Genomic DNA, 22,263 nt, shown 5'->3' on the forward strand with positions numbered 1-22,263 from the left:
TTCTTCTGATATATAATTCCAGGTATTTCTTAACTGTCTCCCCATTGCCTAGCATAGGAACAGGCTAGGGGAATTAAAAAATATTTGCTAAATGAATAAATTATATAATTGCCACCCTATTATAAAACAATGGTGAAAAAAGGAGAATTTCCACATTTTTGAAACTTTAGACTTCATCTTCCCTGCCACCTGTGGCAAAAAAATTCTGCCACATACAAAAAGTAAAGGTGGGGAATATGCAAAATGTATTATGTAGCATTAAAATCTTTACATTTATGTGTATTGAAATATTACATGGTAGGAAATGAGTTATATCAGAATTTCTGTTGTTGACAAGATAGCTGTAAATAGGAATCAGTCTTAGAGCAACAGTGGCACTAGCTAGATGAAATGAGCTGAGTTCATATCAGAGTGGAGAATCTGGGGAGCACTTTTGGGTGAAGTAAAACCTCTACCCATATTTGTGATATTGGATTTATTATAATAAAAAGAGAAACAATATTTTTAATAATTGATTTTTATAAAGCCTTTTGGTGATACATAGCTAATTAATTATAAATGGTAACTTTGTTGATCTTAAAACCATAATGTTGTGATTCCTGTAGTTTTCTACATGACAAAACAATATGCCTTTGTTCTTATCAGAAGCAAAACTACATGGTGGTTTTTAAGTTAATTATTGTGTTAAGAAGTCTCCTAAAGATATGCAGTAGACTTCACATTTACATAAAATTAAAGAAAGGATGCATCAGCAAATGCAAATAAATGCAAAAAAGGAATATTTTAATTTTGATCCATGATTAGTAGCAACTATCAATGTGTTAATAATACAAAAGCGTAATTCTGTATTCAGTGCATAACTAATGGTTGTAAAGTATTTATAGACCAAATATCTTGATTAATTAACTTATTTTATGAAATATGCATTGCTTATAGTTCAAACTTTATTTGTTAAATCTGGATTTTTTGAGATGATTTAATATTAAAAATATGTGTGCCAACTTCTGCAGTTTTGAGCTATGACAAGCTCAGGAAAATGATTGATGTGTCTTGGTGCATTATTAATTGTATAAATTGACTGTTTAACCTCTATTGATTTGCATTTCTCACTTATTTTCAACAGAAGCAAAAGTTGTTTTATGGTATAAAAAAAGTACATAAAAATTAATCCTAACAGAATTTTTTGAGAGGATCATATTACTATTATTACTATTCCTTATTATTTTTTCCTCTAAGTAATTTTCTAGTTCTTGTTTGTATTTGTTTGTTTAGTTCTTTTCTTAGCTTTTTATTTGTTTATTTTTTTCCCATGCTGGGGATCAAACCCAAGGCTTCACATTTGCTAGACTTCCGCTTTATCACCAAGCTACCAGGTTGTGTTCCAGCCCTCAAAAGAAGTATAGAAACAAAGACGTTGCCTACATTCCAACCTCTGCAGCGCAGGCTATAGCTGTGAATCCCACTCTACTCCTCTGGCACGGTGCTAGGGGATAAACACGGCATGGACCAGGAGCCCTTTGTTCACCGGTGACACCTGTGGCGTCTTCAGCTTGACTGACATGGCCTTGCAAGCACACACAGGAAGGTCCTAAAAAATCTTTTACACTCTTAGTTTATAATTGAATTCTTTTCTCATTCTAAACATTGAACACATCAAAGCTGATTCTTGCATCCTCAGGAAGTGTAGTATTTTATTCCTCTTAAGTTTAAATTGTAGTGAAATTTCTAATCATTTTTCCTATTATTTATTTTTAAGAAACTTGATTGAATTTTGACATGGTCATACCATTTGAAATATTTTTGTTTTTAGTGTATTTTTAAAATTTGACATTTATAAATAATCTGCATGTATATTATGTACACATTACATATATTATAAATTCTATACATTATAGAATAAATACTAAAAGCCAGACTTGAAATATTATATTAAATATGATTTTAAAAAGCATCAAACCATTCTGATATCCAGGAGATATTTTTCTTACAATGCAGGCCATGTTGGTGGCCCTTTGATGTGTGATGAAAGTCATGGAAAAGGTAATCTGTAATTTTTTCTAGTACATCAATTTATTATTGTTAATGCATTTCTATAGATTTTTCTGGGCTAGTCTAAATATTGATTATTTTTCCCATTGTACTGTCAAGTCAACCAAGTAGCCCAGACAGGATAATAATTTTGACATACTTAAATGTATGTTCCTTTTTAACACTGACTTCTTTCAAATATAAATGGAACAAAATTCTTTGGCAGACTGTATATCCTGACATTGATTCAGAAACTATGGTTGTATAAAGAATTCCTGAATGGATAGAAGGCAGAGTTTCTTCTGGTTCCAAAGGGAAATGCTTTTAGATTCTGTAGTTTACTTAAGCAGGTGAATTGCTTTTAAGTTACCTATGAATTTCGAAGAAGTTTTGTTGCCTGTAGATTCTTGATGTCATCATGGCCATGGTTAGGGCAACGCAGTCTTGGGCAGAACTTTAACGTCCTATCCAGGTGGGTTTATAAATGGCTTTTTACATGTTGGCAAGTTATTCACTAATGGGTCTTACTATAATTGTTTATTGTGTTTCTCAGAGTCTATTAATAAACCAGGTATTTTGGTCTCATTTCAATATTAGTTTTGCTTCTTCTACCTAAAGGAAATACAAGGATATGAGATAAAAAATGGGTAACGCCAAAGCTCTAGGTAAATTTCACTAAGTCAGGTTGGGAAGGATAAAAGTATAATTTTAAGACAAGCATTATTGGAAAAAGCATAGCATAATCAAATTATATTTGCTGTAGATTAAAACTGATTGCTACTGATGAGAAAACGATCTTTGTATAATAATGTACCCAGACAGGTACATTATTATAGAAGGAAAGAGAGGCCAGGTAACCCACAGAATTCTAGAAATCTCCCACATTGTAATGTAGTGATATAGAATTCTTCAGAAGGTTATAAATACGAAAAAGAAATGTCTAAGAATACAGATAAAAATATTTCACACCTTTGGAAAGCTGCCCAAGGGATCCTAACATCCTTTGAATCAGTTATGTTATCACAAGATGAGCCACAACTTTCAGGTCTTGCCTCAAGTCTATTATTGTTAGTATATTTCTAGTTCCTTTATATCTTTCCACATCTCTTCTGCAGCTTTGGAACCCTGTTAGCCTTACACACCGAGTCCTTTCCTCACCTTCCTTTCTCCCTCCTCTGCCAGTTGCCTGTCTTTTAATTTTATCCCACAATATGAATGAATACTATTCATAATTGTTGCTTACGTGTCTATTTATTCTTAGGTTTTAAAATAATTGCTTATCTCCATGATTGTTTAGTTTTAACTAAATCAAGCAATATATAATTTGTTTTGCTAATGATTTGGTTTTGTCGGTTTTATTCTTTACTGTTTTGTTCAATTGTATTATAACTAACGATATAGGCAATTCTATTAGAGATAGCGGGAGGCATTATGGTAACCATTGTTGATCACCTTGTATTATGTTTTTACATTATCTATTATGTCCACCCTTTTGACTTGACCGATTCTGTTCTGTTATGTTACATTTGGTTTTACTCTCTTCCAAAAAGTAATAAGAACCGTGGGAACAATGAAACCCAAAATGTGTAATAGTCATAGTACAAAAGAGAGGAAAAGAAAGTGCTCTAAACTATATAACTGCATGTATATTTAAGTGTATAAGATAGAAAATGATATCACAGAGTTTTATTGGATCATTGAACAGAACTGTTTGCAGTATCATTGATGGAATGTCCACTTTACAAGCTTTAATTTTGTGACTTAAACAATTATTTCTAAAATGACAATATGTAATCCATTAACTAGTGATTTCCTACTGTTCATTTTTTTTTTCTGTAAATCTGTATAACTTGTACCCTTTCTCTGCTTTTTTTTTCTTTTCTCCTTAAATAAAATTTAAAAAAAAATGAAAGGGAAGGTGACCAGACAAGCTCAGAGAGTAGCCTCCTGGTGCCTGGGTTGTACGTTTTTAGTACCATTGCTTACGCGATTGGTAGTATTTTATTTTACCTGTGGGCATGATTCAGGGCAAGGTCAGGCTTCCTCATTCGTAGGTAGCAGGTGACGAGCTTTGTCTCAATGAAACTTGCTATGGCTGCTATATGGTCAGCAGGTGCATCGAAGGGTTTTCCTAGAGCCGCCCCTTTGCTGCAAAGCTTAAAGACATACAATGCATTAAATTTCCAAATAATTTTGCCATATAATATGCTTTTAAATAAGCAAAACATACATATGTATGCATATTTTGAAACTAGAAGCAAAATATTAATACTTTGTACATTAAAATGTTCCTGCTTGCTATTATCCTATATAATATAAAGTGACGCATTTTACTGTAAAGTGTTTCCTATAAAATATTTTAAAGTATGATAGATTTTAAAGGAGTGTCATTTTCTAAGAATGACTGTTTTTAAGATAAAGCACATGATAAGCAAAAGATATTAACAGAAAACTAGGCGTAAATCATGTTAAATACCAATGCTTTTATGAAAACCCAGCTGAGCAATGATCTAGCAAACTATCAAGTTTGATTTAATATAATAAGCGGTATCGGAAGTAAACTCCTAGGAGCCATTAACATGATCGGTGATTAATTTGAGTCTGAATCACATTCTTTAGGATGTTATTGAAAGAAAAGAAGTGAAAATTTATTAGGACTTATTGGCAGAGGCCACAGTATCTAAAAAACATGGCAAGAATGTGGAATTCTTAATAAAAATTCCAGGAAGTCAGTGGTTTCTGGGCAACATAGATAAACTATAGAGGAAGAAATAATTAATTTTGGGAGAGAAACTCAGACATTAAGAAGCCTCAATAATATGACAACAGTGGGTCAGCACTTTTCTTTTCCCTTCAAAGTTTTTTGCTGTTCTTCGTAATTAAACCTGATGAGAAGGCGAAATCCCACCTTGTCCTTTGACCCCAGTCAGAGGAGCTTCTTTGCTCCTCCGTGCTTCATTTATATATATAAAGAGTGACTGAAAGGTTTAGTGAAATTTTAAATTTAAAAAACATAATTATTTCAGTAAAAGACACATTGGCATTAACTCTCACCAAAATAACTCTCCCTGGCCTTCAACACATTTATCTCATCATTCTTGCTCATTTCTGAAAGTGTTCTGAAAATCCTTTTGTGTGATCAAAAAGGTGATGAGTGCTACAGCTGAAAACAATCTAACACCAAGGCGGGCTGGTGGAGGTATTATAGTGTATCTGCTGGCACCGTGCTCACAGGATGTGGTCCATGCAGCTTCTACTTACGCTTTAAAGTCAAAATGATCATGAAAGGTAGACTTTCATTTAATAATAGTGCAATTAAAGATACTCAAGAAAGAGGACTTCCAGAGCTGCTTCAGAAAGTGCCAAGAATGGTGGGACAAGTCAGTTTGAACCAAGAGTACGTATTTTGAGGGGTGTCGATGCCAATGTGTCTTTCACTGTAAGAGTTTTTTAAAATTTAAATGTTCACTCCCCTGTCTAACACTTTAAATACTGGGGGGACACTCTCATTGGAGATAGGAATATTTAATGCTGCTGTCTATTTTATACAAATAAGTTTAAATTGTTTTTTAAGTGATGTAGTTCAAGACTTTTCTTTTATAGATTACTACTTAAAACTGGCTTGCCATTTACATTAACACTATTGTCAATTCCAATTTTTCAAAAATGCAATTTGGATATTTGAGTTTTATCCAAAAATATAAACTATAAAAATACAGAATCTAGATAACCGTGTATAGTTTGAATTGATAGTCAACTAATGCTACTATATTTTCTCTGAAGATTTTGTCAATGTTGTAGATTTACATTGTTTTTTTAAAACCCTTTCCCAGTTTGATGGCCAAAAAATGTTAAGTAAATAAATATTTATTGAACATCTATAACCACTTTCCAGATGAAAATTGTTGCCTTCATATTTCAATATGAATTAATTGGGCTTTTTCATAAATGTTATTTTAACTATATGTGACTATCTATTCTCTATTCCTTTCATATTTCCATTAGCATGTTAATCTCTTTCTTCATAATTATAGTAACTGTTTAGGTACACAACCTATTAATGCTTTTTCTGGTAATAACTCATGAACAAGTATAGGGGTTTAATCCCCAAATTACTCTTCAGAACAGTGTCAACATTTATTCATGCTTTTTTCTTTTATGATAATTTCTTTTCCTAATACTTAGGAAAAGTATTACAAAACATTTTCTCAATTATTTAAAAAAAAGAAAAGAAGAATAGCAAAGACTTTGTGGAAGACAAAAGGGCATGACCTTGGTCAGTGCTGTTGGATGCGGTGTGGAGAATACTCAGCGAGACTGGTGATAGAACAGATGAAATATTTAACACACAGCTAGTAATTATTTCTGAGAGTCTCACTCCAGAAATGTCAATGTGGCTATAAACAGACCTTAAAATATAATTTTAGAAAATATTGTAGTTTATAAATGGCTGCCTAAGACAGCATATCCTGCCTTATACCAACCTCATCTCACAGCACCCAGAACTGCCTGGACAGTCTTTCAGAAAATAAATTGCATGTCATAACTACAAAGCACAAAACAATGAAAAACAAAATGAACACAACTATACAGCTTTATCCATGCATCAAAGCACTAAAATTGTACACTTCCCAGTTGTATCTCTTAAATGAGATCAGCACTTCCCCAAGTCTTAAATACACAAATTATTCTTTACATAAAATCTTCATACAAAATAAGCTCCACTTTATGTATGTTCTTTGTTTCTTTCTGTCCCTGTTAGTTTCTGATCTGCTAGACTGAACGAGCCACTTTTTACGAGATGACTTTGTAGGTCATTCAGAGAGCAGTCAGGGAGTTACTTCCACGAGGACATTCAGATCTTTCCTGACAGAGGAAGCCACCCTTCGGGTTCTGTGATACTGAAAAGTCAGTCTGTGAACACTGAGAGAAGTAGAGAACAAATGCTACATCTTCTAATGTCTGCAGAAGTCTCTACTTCTATGAGACTCGAGGATAGAAAAGGAATAATAATGATCAGTCTTAATACACAAATGAGAATATTTTATGAATTCAAATTATGAAACACCAGGGAAAGGCAAGGATCATTTTTCAGCTTGGATTAAAATGGCAAAACAGGCAGCTTGCTGAGAAGGCTTGTGCACGTGTGGTAATCTGTATCAATCATATAGCGTAAAATTGAGGACTTCACTGATTTTATCAAAGATTGTTTTATTTGTTATCTTCCAAAGGAGTATAGTTTTTGAAGTCCACTGGGAAGTAAGGTGAACTGATATAAAATGAGTTGAAGTTAAATGAAAAGGTAATAATATAGGTCTGTATAGACAGAACACTATCATCAGACTGTCAAGAAACATTGTAGGATTTTTACGAAGTTTTAAGTTTTAATGCACTCATTGTTACAGACTGCAAAGTTAATTCTCCAGAAGATAGACTTTAATGTGGTTTGAATTGGTTTCAGTGTAGTTAGAGTGACTGTGTCCAACCTTTGCTTGTCTAAAAATATACTCTTCAAATCTTTGGTGAAAATCTCTAGCAGGGAGCTAAGGGGAAAACTACCTGAAATAGAAGAAGAAGACCAGTAAGAAGACTCTGAGTGTGAAAAATAATATTAGGTGTTCTTTTATTTCAAAAGGAACTTTAAACTATTTTTGAATGAAGTGTGGACATACTAAAAGCAAAATATTTAGGAATAAAAACAGTTAAAACTCTTATAAATGCTGTGCACACGCCTATATTCCCAACATTTAGGAGGCTGAGGCAGGAGGATCACTATGAATTTTAGATCAGTGTAGGCTACAGAGTGAGTGCAAGATCAGCCTGAACTGTGTAGCGAAACCCTGTCTTAAAAAGACAAAACAAACAAACATACAAACCCCAAAGCTCTGTAAGTATAGATTTTTAAAATGACAATTCAGACATTAATAAGACAATATATATTACAAAATATGTGATCATTTTCTGAAAACAATGTACTTTGTTGTAATGATATTAATGCACACTGTCTTAGGTTTCTCCAAGTTCATTTAAATAACAGGTATTATGTGTATTTTCAAAAATTACAATTTCCAAGTTTGTTTAAAAAATGCAAATAAAAATAACAAGACTCAAGAATAAAGTAATCAATATTAAATGTCATATAGTAGTCACACTCTAAAAAATTTCCTCTGAGCATTTTCTTTACATATGATTGTTCTTACCAAGACTTATCCTGCTAGTAGGTACTCCCTCATTATTACTATGAGTGTTTGCCCAGGATAATCCTGGGGAATTATTTTGAGGAATGTCTAGAAATATAGGAGAGCACAACAAATCTTGATAAATGTGGCACTGTTTGAACAAATATTTGTAAATAGATATATCATCAGTCAGTCATGATGGTTTAAGATTTTTTTTTTTTGTCTTTTTCTTTTTTATCGGTACCAAGGATCGAACTCACGACCACACACTTGCAAGGCAGGCACTTACGCCGATGAGCTAAATCCCCAGTGCAAGATTTTTATGTTGATTTTGGAAGTTTCAAAAAGGTCTAAAGATGAAAAAAAAAGTTACCAACAACCCTACCTCCATATAATTCATTAGTTCTTTTTTTCAGTACACGTTTGCTGTACATAATGATTATATTCATTGTGAGGAGTTGGTATGTGTCCTAACACATTTTAATTCTTTTTCATCCACTTTCCCCGACCTTTTCCTTTCCATCTGTTGGTCCCCTTCTCTTTTGCAAAAGATCTGTTTCCCTGCTTCCTATTACCTATTTTTTATTTTGCATTTTAAATACTTTGGACTTCTCATATAAGAGAAATCATGAAATATTTAAAATTGTGTGTCTGGTTTATTTTACTAATTCTTGATCTGTTTCTCAGTATATTTTTATGCTTTTGTATATTTGACGCTTTGTCATGTCCTTTGACTGAAAAATTAGGATATGCTAATTAAAATCAACTCATTTCAGCTACATTTAAGGAATTCAATATTTTTCTCTCATCAAATGACAGAAACACTGGCGAAAGTATGGAGCTGAGCAACATAATCAACGAACAGGATGTAATGGGCACAATGCACATGGACCTATATAAAAAACCTTTTGCCTGACGATAGCAGAATGCACATTTTTCTGGGGTACCCATGGGAAAATTGCCTATGTAATATCCTGTCTCAAACTAAATCTCAACAAACTGAAAAATTGGAATCCTTCTTAGAAAATTCTCTGACTGCAATGGAGTTAAAGTTCAAAATTAAAAGAAGAACAAATTAATCTAACTTGAATAGAAGACACAGGCATTTCATCAAAAGGCTAGCAGATAGAAAATAAGCACATAAAAAGATGTTAGATATCATTTGTCATTAGAAGTGTGCAGTTTGAGATCTGCATAAGCTGCATAAAACAACAAACAATCCCCCCCAGAGTACAGTGAGATATCACTGCACCCCTATGATAAAGGCCAAGCTATATCAGAGGCTAAATGCTGAGAAAACTAATCACGCATGTATTGCTACCAGAAATGCAAAATGGTATAGCCACTGTGAAAACAATATGGCAAGCCCTTAAGCAAATATGCACATATTATGCATTCATTTAAAATTTATTTAATAAAGTACAGAATCACAACAGATTAGGACAAAAACTCAGACTGATTTTTCACCTCAGATAAACAAAAATAAATGTATTAAAGTATTAGAAATTTAGATGATTGAGAAATTGTTCTACTGAAGTGGCCACTGTTAGCTATTAGTGTGGATATGTGTTATGAATGTGCATGTATCCATATCGGCATATTAGATATATCTATTTATCTCCACCCATTTACAAAGGTGATATTAGTACTACTCATAGTGATACATAAATCTTGTTTTCTTTTAAAATACTGTGACCATTTCCACATTAGTAAAGAGATATCACTATTTTAAATGTTTGTGTAATTTTGTGAAAGTCCAATTTAATTGTTTCTGCAGTAAAAATTTCTCTTACGACGCTGAAATTTCTGTGGCATAACTAATGTATATCAGTTTGTACTGTACATATCTTGTCCCGTGTTTAAACGTTTCCAAATTATTACATAATGCATTCTTGCACATTGAAATTGCTGAGTCAGGTTATATAATCCAATTCCCCCCCCTCCACTTCAGAATATACACCGGACTGTGCTCTCTAGGAAAATCTTACACTGTTACTGAGAAGTTCTTTATTGTCTACCTCACCCACACTAGGTTTCAATGACTTTTTAATCGATTTACTCTTTGCTAATCGAATGGGCAAAAGTGGCAGCTCACTTTACATACGTGACTATCTCCACCTCATATTTATTGGCAATGTGTATGTGTATTTTACTTGTTCATAAATTTTATTCATTTTAAAATTAGGCCATTCTGGTTTTATTGATTTAGTTTCATTTAGTATATGTGTAATTCGATTTTTCCCAACATGTAATTTATTATGAGTAATGTTTGCCATGTTTTGGGATTGGCCTTAAGCTAACTTTTTAAGAGTACTGGGAAGATTTCCATCTTTTTCAATTCTCTGGAACATTTTGAAATAAATGATTGAAAAAATTATGAACTAAACTTCTTTTAGCTCTTTTAATTATTGTTCTGCTCAGATTACAAGGTTTTGTATTAACTTTGTTAATTTTTCTTTTGCTATGTAATTACTGATTTCATCCAGATTTAAAAATATATTGTCACTGTAGAGAACACAATATTCTTGGAATATTTTAAATGCCTGGATTTTCATGGTATCATCCTCCTGTTTATTCTCAGGAGTATGCAGTTTTGTTTACTATGTTTATTTCTTAGCAAGAATTGCCAGGATTTTTATATTCTGCCTTGAGTAAGAATAACACATTCTCAGATGATTATCTTATTCTTTCCAATTCATTAATTGTAGTTTTTATTATTTTGCTCTTGCTTTACTTGTTTTATTAATGTTATTGAATATTTAGTTTATCTTAGTTTCATACATAAATATATGGAGACTTGTTTCTATTTTACTTAAAAATTCCATTGCTTTTGTTTTTATGTTTTACGTAAGCTAAATAAGAAGGTATGTATGGGCTCTCTACTATTTAAAATATTATCAGTGACTTTCCTTGTTATTTGTAAGTCTAGGCCATTCAGAAACATGGCTGTCATTTATATTTCATCAGTTATGGGTTATCTACTTAATTTTTTTACATTAGTCTTTTAAATTCTCACTCATTTTTGTTGTTAATAAGATAGATTTAGTCATGGGAACCTGGTATTTTGGCATGTTCTGCTTTTCTCATCCTACAGAATTGAACACCTTCAGAAAATTGCTTTTACCCATGTGGCAAATGGTTCAGGTGTCTTAATCCCTTTCACTCTCCTTCCTCTTCTCTCCCTCCATCTCTGGATCTCCTGCCCTTTTGAAAAAGATTTCTCTCCATATTTCCTATTTTTCTATCTTTTATTTTGCCTTTTATTTATTCTTTGGGCTCCTCATGTGACAGAAACCATGTTTTTTAGTCTTTGAATTGGGCATTCCACATGTATAGGTGCAGATTTACTTGCTTTGTTTATTTGGGGTTTTTTTGGTACCAGAGATCGAACTCACGACCTAGTGCTTGCCAGGCAGGCGCTATGCCATTGAGCTACGATGAAGATTTACTTTTAACCACCTGTTCTTTCTTATACTTTGGGGTTTGAAAATTCCAGCTGGTGTCTGATAACTCTTTTAAGTTATCCTGCATTTTTGTCTCTTTGTGTAGATTAACGCATATGGAGGAATTAGCCTTCATTTTAAACTGCAAATTCCTTGATGGGATCTTTTCAATTTCTTTTTAGACACCAAACTGAATGTTCAAGTCTGCATAAGTCTTATGACTAATGGTTGTGAATTTCAATAAATATACTTTCATACTCCCCTAACAGAGTGGAAAGAAGTTCTATCTTGTAGAATAACACCCACTGGTTTTAATGAAAGAGGAATGAATCAAAGAGCTTGTCACTTGTAACTTTCCACATGGTGCCACATAGATCTACCCAAGTGTCTCCCCAGGAGAGACAAAGTATGTAGGGCTAAGAGATGAAGAGAATTATGTTCACACATCAGTGGACTTAAAAGTACCATCAGGGTTTCAGGAGCAACGCTTCTCAGATAAGTAGGCTGTGATGTGACCTCTATTAAATTTATGGGAAATGAGGTTACTCCCTGGGTGACAAGCTGTTGAATGACAGTAAAAGTAATTAATCACTCCTACTCCTATTTGTTAAAATAGCTTCACTTCAGCCTTTTTCTTTTTCCCAGGTAGCCTTAAAATTGAGGTGTGGCCACAGTGGGTTCATTCCACTAGGCTTCACCTTGATTTGACCAGCCAGTAATTTGCTTATGCTCTGAAGCATGTAGATGATATACATTAACCTTCAGGGTATTTTTAGGGAAACCCCTAAACTTCAGCTCTCTAATGTGTAAAGCAGATTAGAAACGTGGCAAGACTGAGATGAATTAATACAATAAATCTTCCTTTCCACTCCTACATTTTAACTCAACAAACTGGTGATTTTAAAATAAAAACAATGTTAATAGCATGCTTGTTTTAAGTTAGATATTTGTACTGTAAAGTAAATATATTAAGTGCATATATTGTACAATAATTATAATAGAATTTGTAGAGAGGTATGTGTTTGGCACTGTGCTAAGTCTTTTTGTATAAGGTCTTTTATAGATGGTTTCTTATTAAATATTGTTACTCCTTATTTTCTGATGATAAAATGGGGTTTAAGAGAGAGGACTAACTTAAGAGACAGTAAGCACTAGAGAGATGATTCCAGTCTAGGTCTGTTGTCTTACCTAAATCCTTAATACCTTAGGTGAAACATAATGCTTTTTTTCAACTCACAGAATCCCAACAGCTATCATTAACACTGCTTTCACATTTAAAATGCCTACATTTTTATTTCTATCTCTAGCTATCTCTATCTCATTCATTATTGGACTACAGTTAGGGAACTAGTAGGATGTAGAATAGGCAGGAAAATAGGTCAAAATTTATTGAATAACCAGATAATCAGGTAAGATTAATGACTTGATTCTTATCCGCACCCATTTTGTTGAGAAAATAGAATTGTGTATTTCAAGAAGCACAAGATACAAGACCATATGGAAGTGGAGGGAAGAGACATAGACAGAGAGAGAGAGAGAGAGAGAGAGAGAGAGAGAGAGAGAGACAGAGACAGAGACAGAGACAGAGAAGGTGCTACAGGAGAAAAAATAGATGGTTCTAGTCAAGATCAGTGATAGAGGTGTTAGTTAGTGGCAGAGAGCTGGCTGGTGAGCTGGTGGCTTTTATTACAGGACTACTGGCTCCTAAGGCAGAGAATTTTCTGATAAACTTCCTCCCCTTTGCTGAATATTAGTAAAATGAAAATTTATATTTTAAAAAAATTTAATAATAATTGAAATTTTGTGGGATCCTTTGTCTTAATGTACAAATTGTAGATCTACTGTTTTTCTAATTATATATCTATTAATTAGGTGTCTTACATATCCTCATTTTTAAAATGTAAGTGAAAGAAATTTTCCTTAGAAATATTAGAATAACTCTACTAAGGCAAGTAAAACATCAAAAGTTATACGCTTTTATCAGAACATAGCTTCTAAGAGCTGAAGAATTAAAGGAATTTTAAAAATACACTACTCTACAAATTCAATATTCTGTGATACCATAACTTTATTTAACTCTCATCTTTTCTTCTACTTAGAGACATTTATGACAGTCTTAATAATTTTGGAACAAATGCCCTGTATTGTGATATTCATGGTCAGCAATCACCATGAAAACATTGCAAAATAAACCACTCTCGAATTAACTGTCATAAAACAAAACTCAGTCTTGTCCACATATCTACAGGTTGGCTCAAGGTCGCCAATCGGGGCTGAGGCTTGGCAGTCAGATGGAAGTTAACTCCAAGACAACTACGACTTGTCATGGCACATAGGTATCTTCCATGAGACATATTCTTCTCGTGGAAAAGGCTGAAGGACCAGAGATTATAACAATTGTGTGAGCACATTAAATGCTTTGCAAATTTCAGGTTCACTAATACCCCAGCAATTAAGGCCATGCCTGAAGTCACAACCTGAGAACAACCCAGGAACAGATGAGCAGTATTATGACTTTGCAGGGAGAGGAGTTGTGAAAAATTAGAACCAATAAGCTCATCTATACAACTGGAAAAATTTGTAAGGGTGTATTTGCGAAATTTTCTTTTTTTTTTTTTTTAATTTCATTTAAGGAGAAAAGAATAAAAAAAAGCAGGGAAAGGGTACAAGTTATACAGATTTACAGAAAAAAAATGAACAGTAGGAAATCACTAGTTAATGGATTACATATTGTCATCTTAGAAATAATTGTTCAAGTCATAAAATTAAAGCTTGTAAAGTGGACATTCCATCAATGATACTGCAAACAGTTCTGTTCAATGATCCAATAAAACTCTGTGATATCATTTTCTATCTTATACACTTAAATATACATGCAGTTATATAGTTTGGAGGACTTTCTTTTCCTCTCTTTTGTACCATGACTATTACACATTTTGGGTTTCATTGCTCCCATGGTTCTTATTACTTTTTTGGAAGAGAGTAAAACCAAATGTGACATAACAGAACAGAATCGGTCAAGTCAAAAGGGTGGACATAATAATGTAAAAACATAATACAAGGTGATCAACAATGGTTACCATAATGCCTCCCGCTATCTCTAATAGAATTGCCTATATCATTAGTTATAATACAATTGAACAAAACAGTAAAGAACAAAACCAACAAAACCAAAACATTGGAGACATTGTAGGTCTTCAAAAGTAGATAAAAGTCAACAAGAATGGGCGTCATAATGAATCTCATTATCTTCACAGCTGATGCCTAAACTTTCGAACCTGATACTATCCAGCAAAACAGAATAGGGGAACATCAGTTAAAAACCAGATGGTGAGAGTAATACAGGGCTTTAAATCAAGGTAATGAAAAGTCAAAGTGGGTTACTATAATATATCCTGCTATTTTTTTCCTTTAATTAAAAGGATAAAGATAAAAAAGTAAATAATGGAGTGGAGATTGAGATAAAAGAGGGCATAACAACGAAACAGTGCAGATCAAAACATAACCATTTAAGCAGAATAGTGTTTCACCACCAGATAATTCCGACCTAAAAGTAGTTACCATATTGACTCTTTCCTTGAATCCTTGAGTACAACTTCATATACTGTAGCATTAAGTATATCAAAACAATGTAAAACCATTTAAGAGAATGACAGCATTACAGAGTATTTAGAATTGACTAACAGAAAATGAACAATGGTTTCTGTATAATCTCCTTGTCTTTAAAAGGTTTTTGCTTATACTATCGTACATAATAAAATCCAATAAGATATAACCTGTTTAGACCATTGGAGACAGAAGAACAAAAGCTAGATGAGACTTCAAAACAAGATGATACTAAATCAGTATTACCTATTAAGATGTCATTTTCTCTAAAATAGCTGTCCTATCATCCAATCTTCTCTGTCTCATTTCTGTTGAGCTCTTTTTCTGTCAGTGGCTGTCAGTTTGTCTTCTTCATTTTGTTCTCTGCTCCATTCGTTGTGGCCTCCCCGCCACCATTTCTGGGTTCTTTGTATTTTTCTTTTTTTAGAATATCCTGCAATACTTTCTGTAGGGTTGAATTGGTGGTTGCAAATTCCCCCAGTTCCTCTTTATCCTGAAAGCACCTTGTTTTTCCATCAATTTCCAGGGACAGTTGTGCAGGATATCTCAATCTTGGCTGGAGATTATTATCTTTCAAAGCTTGAATTATTTCCCCCCATGCTCTTCGTGATTTGATGGTTTGTGCAGAGAAATCTGCTGTAATTCTGATGGGTGTTCCCTTGTAAGTGGTCTGTTTCTTGTCTCTGGCAGCTTTTAATATTCTGTTCTTGTATTGAATTTCTGGAATTTTTATTATTATATGCCTGGGTGTTTCTCTGTTAGGGTTGTAGGTAGCTGGGGTCCTGTATGCCTCGTACATCTGAGTATCTTTACCTTTTGCTAAATTAGGAAAATTCTCCTGGATTATTTCTGTGAGTAGCTTTTGTAGTTCACTTGTTTGTGTCCCTACTTCTTCTTTTATGTTCTTAATCCTTAAGTTATGGATCCTCTTATCATCTTCTTGTCTTTGTATTATTGCTGTTTGTTTCTTTGTTATTTTTAAGAAGTTTTTCATTTCATTCTCCCATATTACAAGTCTGCCCTCCAGTTCAGATAGTCTGTCCTTAGTTTTTTTCAAGCTGTTATGCCAGTCTTCGATAGACTTCTTAGTATCTTGGTAGTCCCTTTGAACCTGCTTCACGTATTCTATGCTTTCTCTGTTTTCTCCATCAAACAATTCTCCCCTTTTTTTCTGTTCTTCCATTCCACCACCTGTTTTTTCTTGGGTGGTACTTAGCATTTCTCTAACTATTCTGCATACTTCTAGCTTCAGGTCGTTGATAACTTCATTCCTGAATTGGTCTATGAGGCTCTCTATATGGTGCCTTATGTGTATTGGTGCGGTGTCTGCTATTGCCTGTTTCTCAGAATTGGGGGCCGAGGAGCCTTTCTTGTTGCTGCCTCTTCCCATGCTGCCTCTTCTTCTCTGTTCCTTATATATGCAAGCTTATATAAGAGGCCCAGCTTCTCTCCCAGTCAGCCACAGCCTGATCGAATTGCACCCGTTAGGTGTTCCCGCTCACCGCTGCGCACCAGGGAGTTAAGGACCAGGCAGCCTACGCGTCTCCCCTCCCGGCCACCGTCAGGCTCTGGGATCTGGGTTGGGACAGCCTACCAGGTCCGCCGGCAGCGTCACGCAGGCCAGGCACTTTTCACCAATCCTGCCCGAGAGGCGGATGTGTGGCTGGAGTTGCCACCGTGCCCTGCTCCCGCAGGACTGCTCGGGCCCAGAAAGTCCTCTGCTGGAGTCAAACTGTGGTAGAGTGTCAGTTTCTCTCACTCACCTCACCACAAGTCAGTGCACGCCTCCCTGCCGTTCGCAGATTGCCGTTCTCAGAGCTTCTGCGCGTCTCTCCTTGCCGAGCCGCTGTGGAGGCAGCCAGCCGCCGCGCGGCGGGAAACCCAAATTGCGGCTTACAATGGCGCGGGGTCCAGCCTCCACACCGAGGCTTTTCTGTTCCTGTTTTAGTACCAAGACTGCATTCCAAGTTGGTTTCTCTCAGCCCAGTTCGCTCCTGAGTCAGCAGAGCATATCTCCACCTGCTTATGTCTCCTTAGTCCGCACCATTCCTGGCTTCTGAGCCGAGTCTTTCAGAGAGCCTCCGTAGTTGCTGTTATCTGTCCGCCATGTTCTCCCGGAAGTCTATTTGCCAAATTTTCACCCACATACTCTCATATGAAGGGAGAATGTGGGTTTTTACATATCCTGTTCTTTATTTTCTTTTAGTTCATGAGTACCTTCAAGACAAAAGGAATTCTGAAACTATGTTCTTTAAGATATCAAGAAGGTTATCAAAATGTGATACCAATGAAATACTTCTCATGGAAGGGATGTGACCTTGATATGACAGGAAATGGTCACTGTTTCAAAGATCGAATAAACTATAATAAGCTTGACTGTAGGCTATTAAAACTACTTAGCATATTAAAGTATGTCACAAATATTTGAGAGGTGGTATACAATGTATATTAACTTATTTGGTTCTCTTCTTGCAACAAGTTCATGATTTATTTACTTATTTATTTATTTAAAGAGCATCTCGAGGGCCTAGAGTTTTCTATAATTCATTTTGGAACATGTTTTTCTACGGCAATTTTTTTCTCCTTACCACTTAGTTTAAATGGGGCTGGCATCTGGTTAAAACTCCAATTTTCAAACAAATGTTTCTAGAAAGAATTTGAAAAGGGGAAAAAGTAGGTTTAATGCATCTTATTACAAGATGATTAAGTATATTTTTGATAAAAGTTGGCATACTCTATTTCAAGTTAACCATGTTACTTTTAAGTTAGTCTAATTGAGGCACGCACCACATCTTATGAAATTTCCCTTTCTGAACAATTCAGATATGTTTGTACACATAAAGAATCCTAGAAATTAACGTTTGTCACTGCCAAGGTATTTTTAATTCTAGACAAAGAAAGAATGGAGTTCTCAGGTTATATGATCCATCCTCTTACATTAGGAAAACCTTTACTAGTGGAATATATGTTTAAGATCTTGATTTATGTTGTACTGAATTTTTTTTTTAGGAGGAGATAGTAGTGTGTTCTTTTCTTTCTTTTTTTTTTTAAATCTTTTTTTTGGGGGGTGGGGGATCAAATTCATGACCTTGACCCTGCCAGGCAGGCGCTTATGCCTGCTGAGCTAAATCTCCAGCCCCTTTTTCTAACTTTTGAAAGACAGTCTTGCTAATTTGCTAAGTTGCCCAGGCCATGGTTGAACTTGTGATCTTCCTGTCTCAACTTCCTAGAGTGCTGAGATTATAGGCATGCACCATCGTATCAGGTTTTCTTTTCTTAAAAATAAAATTTCCATGAGCCTGGGACAGTTTTAGTTCAGCATAAAAATATTTTTTTACACCTAAAATTTTTATGGTATGCTATAAATCTGAAAAAACCATTTAAACAGCTGAGATTTTATGGCCACTCAGGGTTAATAAAAAGTTTGAAGAATATATTATATTATGTAGATGATGGGAATATATTAGTTAATATTATGACTTTCTAAAAGTGTTTTCTCTTAAAAATAGGATAAAAGAACATTATTCCCTAGTCTTTCAGGCAAAGTGTGAGCACGTTTTTACATAATCTCTCTCTTGTCACTATACCCAGAAAGGAAAAGGAGACTGTGTGGTGTGTGATGCCCTGGCTGCCGCGGACTTCTGTGACTCCTAACATGGTCAGAAAGCACGTGTGTGGCCTCCTATTATAAAACACAACAAAGCCTTTAGAGCAGCTGAACAGTTAATCCTATATTATTAAATGTATGTGACTGGAGCTTAGGAATTTTTATAACATTTGTATGTACATTCTCATGTTTTTTCTTTGCTGAAGCTCTATGAGGCTCTATTGACTTCTATTTTGTGGGTAATAAAACTAGATTCTGAACTGCCTCATGATCTGTCCAAGGTTACATAGCTTAAAAATAGCTGAGGGAGAAGTTAAAAATAACATTCCTGATTTTAATTCAATACATTTTCCATTTCTATAATTTTCTGAAATATTTTATTCACAAGGTTTGTTGTTTAATCTCACCTATGTGACTTTGAAAAATAGTAGGAGGGGATAAAAGCTTAGAAACAAAAGCATTACTTTCAAATTTAAATACTTTAGAAAAAAAGAGGATCTGAATAGTAAGATGATCTGAATAGTGAGAGCAATATTAAGAGGATTTGAATTCCTGAAAGAGTATTTAAAGTAATATTTATAAATTATACAGAGAAAACTGAGTTCCTACAGTACATACAAATCATTTCTTCATATGAAGAAAAAAGACTATTTAAAGCACAATCTTTGAAGTCTTGGTGTAAAAATCTATGTACTGTTTCCCAGAGCTGGTGGTGAGAAATAACAAAAAAGGAGTACTTTTGCTAGAGAACTAATCAGGATTTTAAGGGATGTGAGAACAGGTGATAACTTACTTTCATGGCTCTCAGTCCTCCTGCATAAAGGAGAGAACCATTCCTTTCTCTCTCATGAACTAATACCTTCCTATCAGAGTCTCTCAAAAGCTCTGTGGAAATGTTTTCCATTTCTGAAAGTGAGGACAAGATTTACTCGGACACATAGGATGTGGTTCTTTACTGACCTTGCTTGGAAAATGTAGGTTAACATGGAGACACCACTTCTAATTTCCTGTTTGTCTATTTGCTTATGATAAGCAGCAGCCCCAGGAGAAAACTATATACAAAGGAAAGAAACTTTCTATCTTAATATTTTGTCTAGTAATGTGTGAGGGAAGAAAACCTAGGAGGATATGTGATAATTAAAATATTTCTATGGTGAGCTGCAGTACAAACTTAATGAAAATATGTTTTATAGTGATGATAATAGCAAGTATTTATTGAATATTTACATATGCAGTTAATTATTCTAAGCCTTTTACCTCCACTATTGTAGGAGATAAGTACTAATATAGTATTTATTTTCATTTTATAGATGATAAGACTTAGGCTTAGGCAGTTTAAATAACTTCTTCAAGGTCACAAAGCTATAGTAAATAACTGAATTTCTGTTCAGACTTGCATAGCTCAGAGCCCAGAAGGCATGCTCTTAAATCATTACATTTTAAAATACCAGACTCCTACGTACTGGCTTCTACCTAGCAAATATATACATATTACTATAGGAATATACCTTTTTTAGTCATGCCAAAATTAAATGAACAAATGAATTGAGTAAAAATGAGTTAAAAGATCAGCATACTTTTAAAAAACAAACTTCTTAGATAAAAATGTATATAAGCAGACTTAGTATAATCAAAGACTGAAACAAAAAGAAATTCACATTAATTCAGGTATCAGTTGCTACGAACTTACATTTACCGTGAATAATACCTGAAGGATTTTGGTCAGTAAAATCATTTTCAGTTGTGAAAATAACACTCAAAATGGCACTGATATTGAGTGACCAGGAAAGAGAGATGATATCAAACACTGACCTCTCAATTGTCAAATTTGCACACTGTGTTAGTTACTGCCAACAAGCGATATCAGAACAAGCCAGAAGTAGAATTGGGTTCCCTAATTAGTATTGCAGAGCTGCCTTTGGCTTCTAGTGATCTTCGATGCCACGTCATTTCCCAAACATGCAAAGAGCAGACGCAGCGTCTTTCTCTTTGCCTAATCTTTATGTTCGTCTCTGCACTACTCTTTGGCAATTATGAGCAGAAGAAAAGAAGGTGCACATTAGCAAAAGAAAATCTTCAGACCTTTATTTGCCATCATTTATGGTCATTCTAATTATAAGGACTTGGAAAAGTCTGCAGTGCAAAACCATTTTTGCAACCTCTCCTACATGTTATATCTAAAAATGTCTTTATTGTTAATGTCTCTGTCAATTCACCCAGAAAACGTTATAGTTTGCTAAAGAATTTCTCCAGGTGCCTAAATTTATAAAGTGACTGTCTGAAATATGATACTGTCCAAAAATTGACAGTGAGTTGATATAGATAGGGCAGAAGTTCAGATGCAATTCTCTATTTCTTGTGAGCTTGACAAGTCACAAATATCTTATATGCAGTCCTCATTATGACTTGAAATCATTTCTAGTTTCAAGGAGTGCATGGCTGACAATATTATGGTGAGAATAAATAAAAAATGGAACCAACATGAGACTTTCAGTTAAAATTTTTTAAATTAATGAAAGAATAAAAATCTAATCCCATTCCAAAGCACAAAACTTCCCGATCATGGTTAAAATAGCAGTTTTTGGTTTATAGAGCTAAAAAATTATTTCTTACACTTGTAAAAAAAAAAAAAAGCTTTAGTCATACGGTTTGAATACTGTGTTTCTTCAGCATGTTGTGACCCTGCCACGGACCCTCACCAGAGACAGAGCAGGTGAGGTCGTCCATGGGTCTGGACTCTCAATTTGCAAATCTATGAGCCAACTAAGCTCTTCTTATTAAGCTTCATACAATCGAAAATAAACTAATACAAGTAGAGGAAGTACAAGTAATATGTTCCTTTTTTATATGAATGTACTCTCTTTTCTTTGCAATACTTTAGTTGAAAACTTTTATCTTTTATTTACATTTGAGTAAAGACATTCCATCATCACTCCTGGTCAAAGTGAATTGAAATACTTTGTATGTAGTGATTTAACAGTTATTACACATTGAACTTTTAACTTCCAAACCATTTAAAAATGTAAACTAAAAACCACGATTTTATTCATTAACATCCTAGCAATCAGTAAAGGAATGAGACAAAATTTTTTTACCTAGTGCACAGGTGGCAAAATGTTACCAATTTTCTGAGAAGAATTATTCCCCAAATATGGTTTTAGTATTTCCCTATTTTTTAAATGTATAGGATTGCTAGTGGAGGTGTATACAAAAGAAAACATGCCTATTAGGGTAGGAGATGTAACAGGGTGACCAGATTTGGCAGACAAAAACACACACTGCCTAGTTAAAATTGAATTTTGAATAAATAATTTAGGTAGTTTAGATAAATAATAATGAATTTACTTAGTATAAATATGTCCCGTACTATACTATATAGCACTATACAGTATCAATGTCT

General features: G+C 34.1%; 1 protein-coding gene across 1 annotated transcript in view; it reads right to left on the bottom strand.

Moving 5' to 3' along the window:
- Spata16 (spermatogenesis associated 16) overlaps window positions 1–22,263 on the bottom strand; it is a 232,622-nt gene that overhangs the window by 154,585 nt on the left and 55,774 nt on the right. The window contains exon 3 of the mRNA XM_003467560.2: window positions 4,039–4,184. Within this exon, the coding sequence (XP_003467608.1) occupies window positions 4,039–4,184 (146 nt within the window). The remainder of the gene's footprint in view (window positions 1–4,038; window positions 4,185–22,263) is intronic.

The sequence above is a fragment of the Cavia porcellus genome, unplaced genomic scaffold, assembly GCF_034190915.1.
Source record: "Cavia porcellus strain 051 isolate PalLab524CR breed Dunkin Hartley unplaced genomic scaffold, mCavPor4.1 scaffold_17, whole genome shotgun sequence".
NCBI classification, from domain to species: Eukaryota; Metazoa; Chordata; class Mammalia; order Rodentia; family Caviidae; genus Cavia; species Cavia porcellus.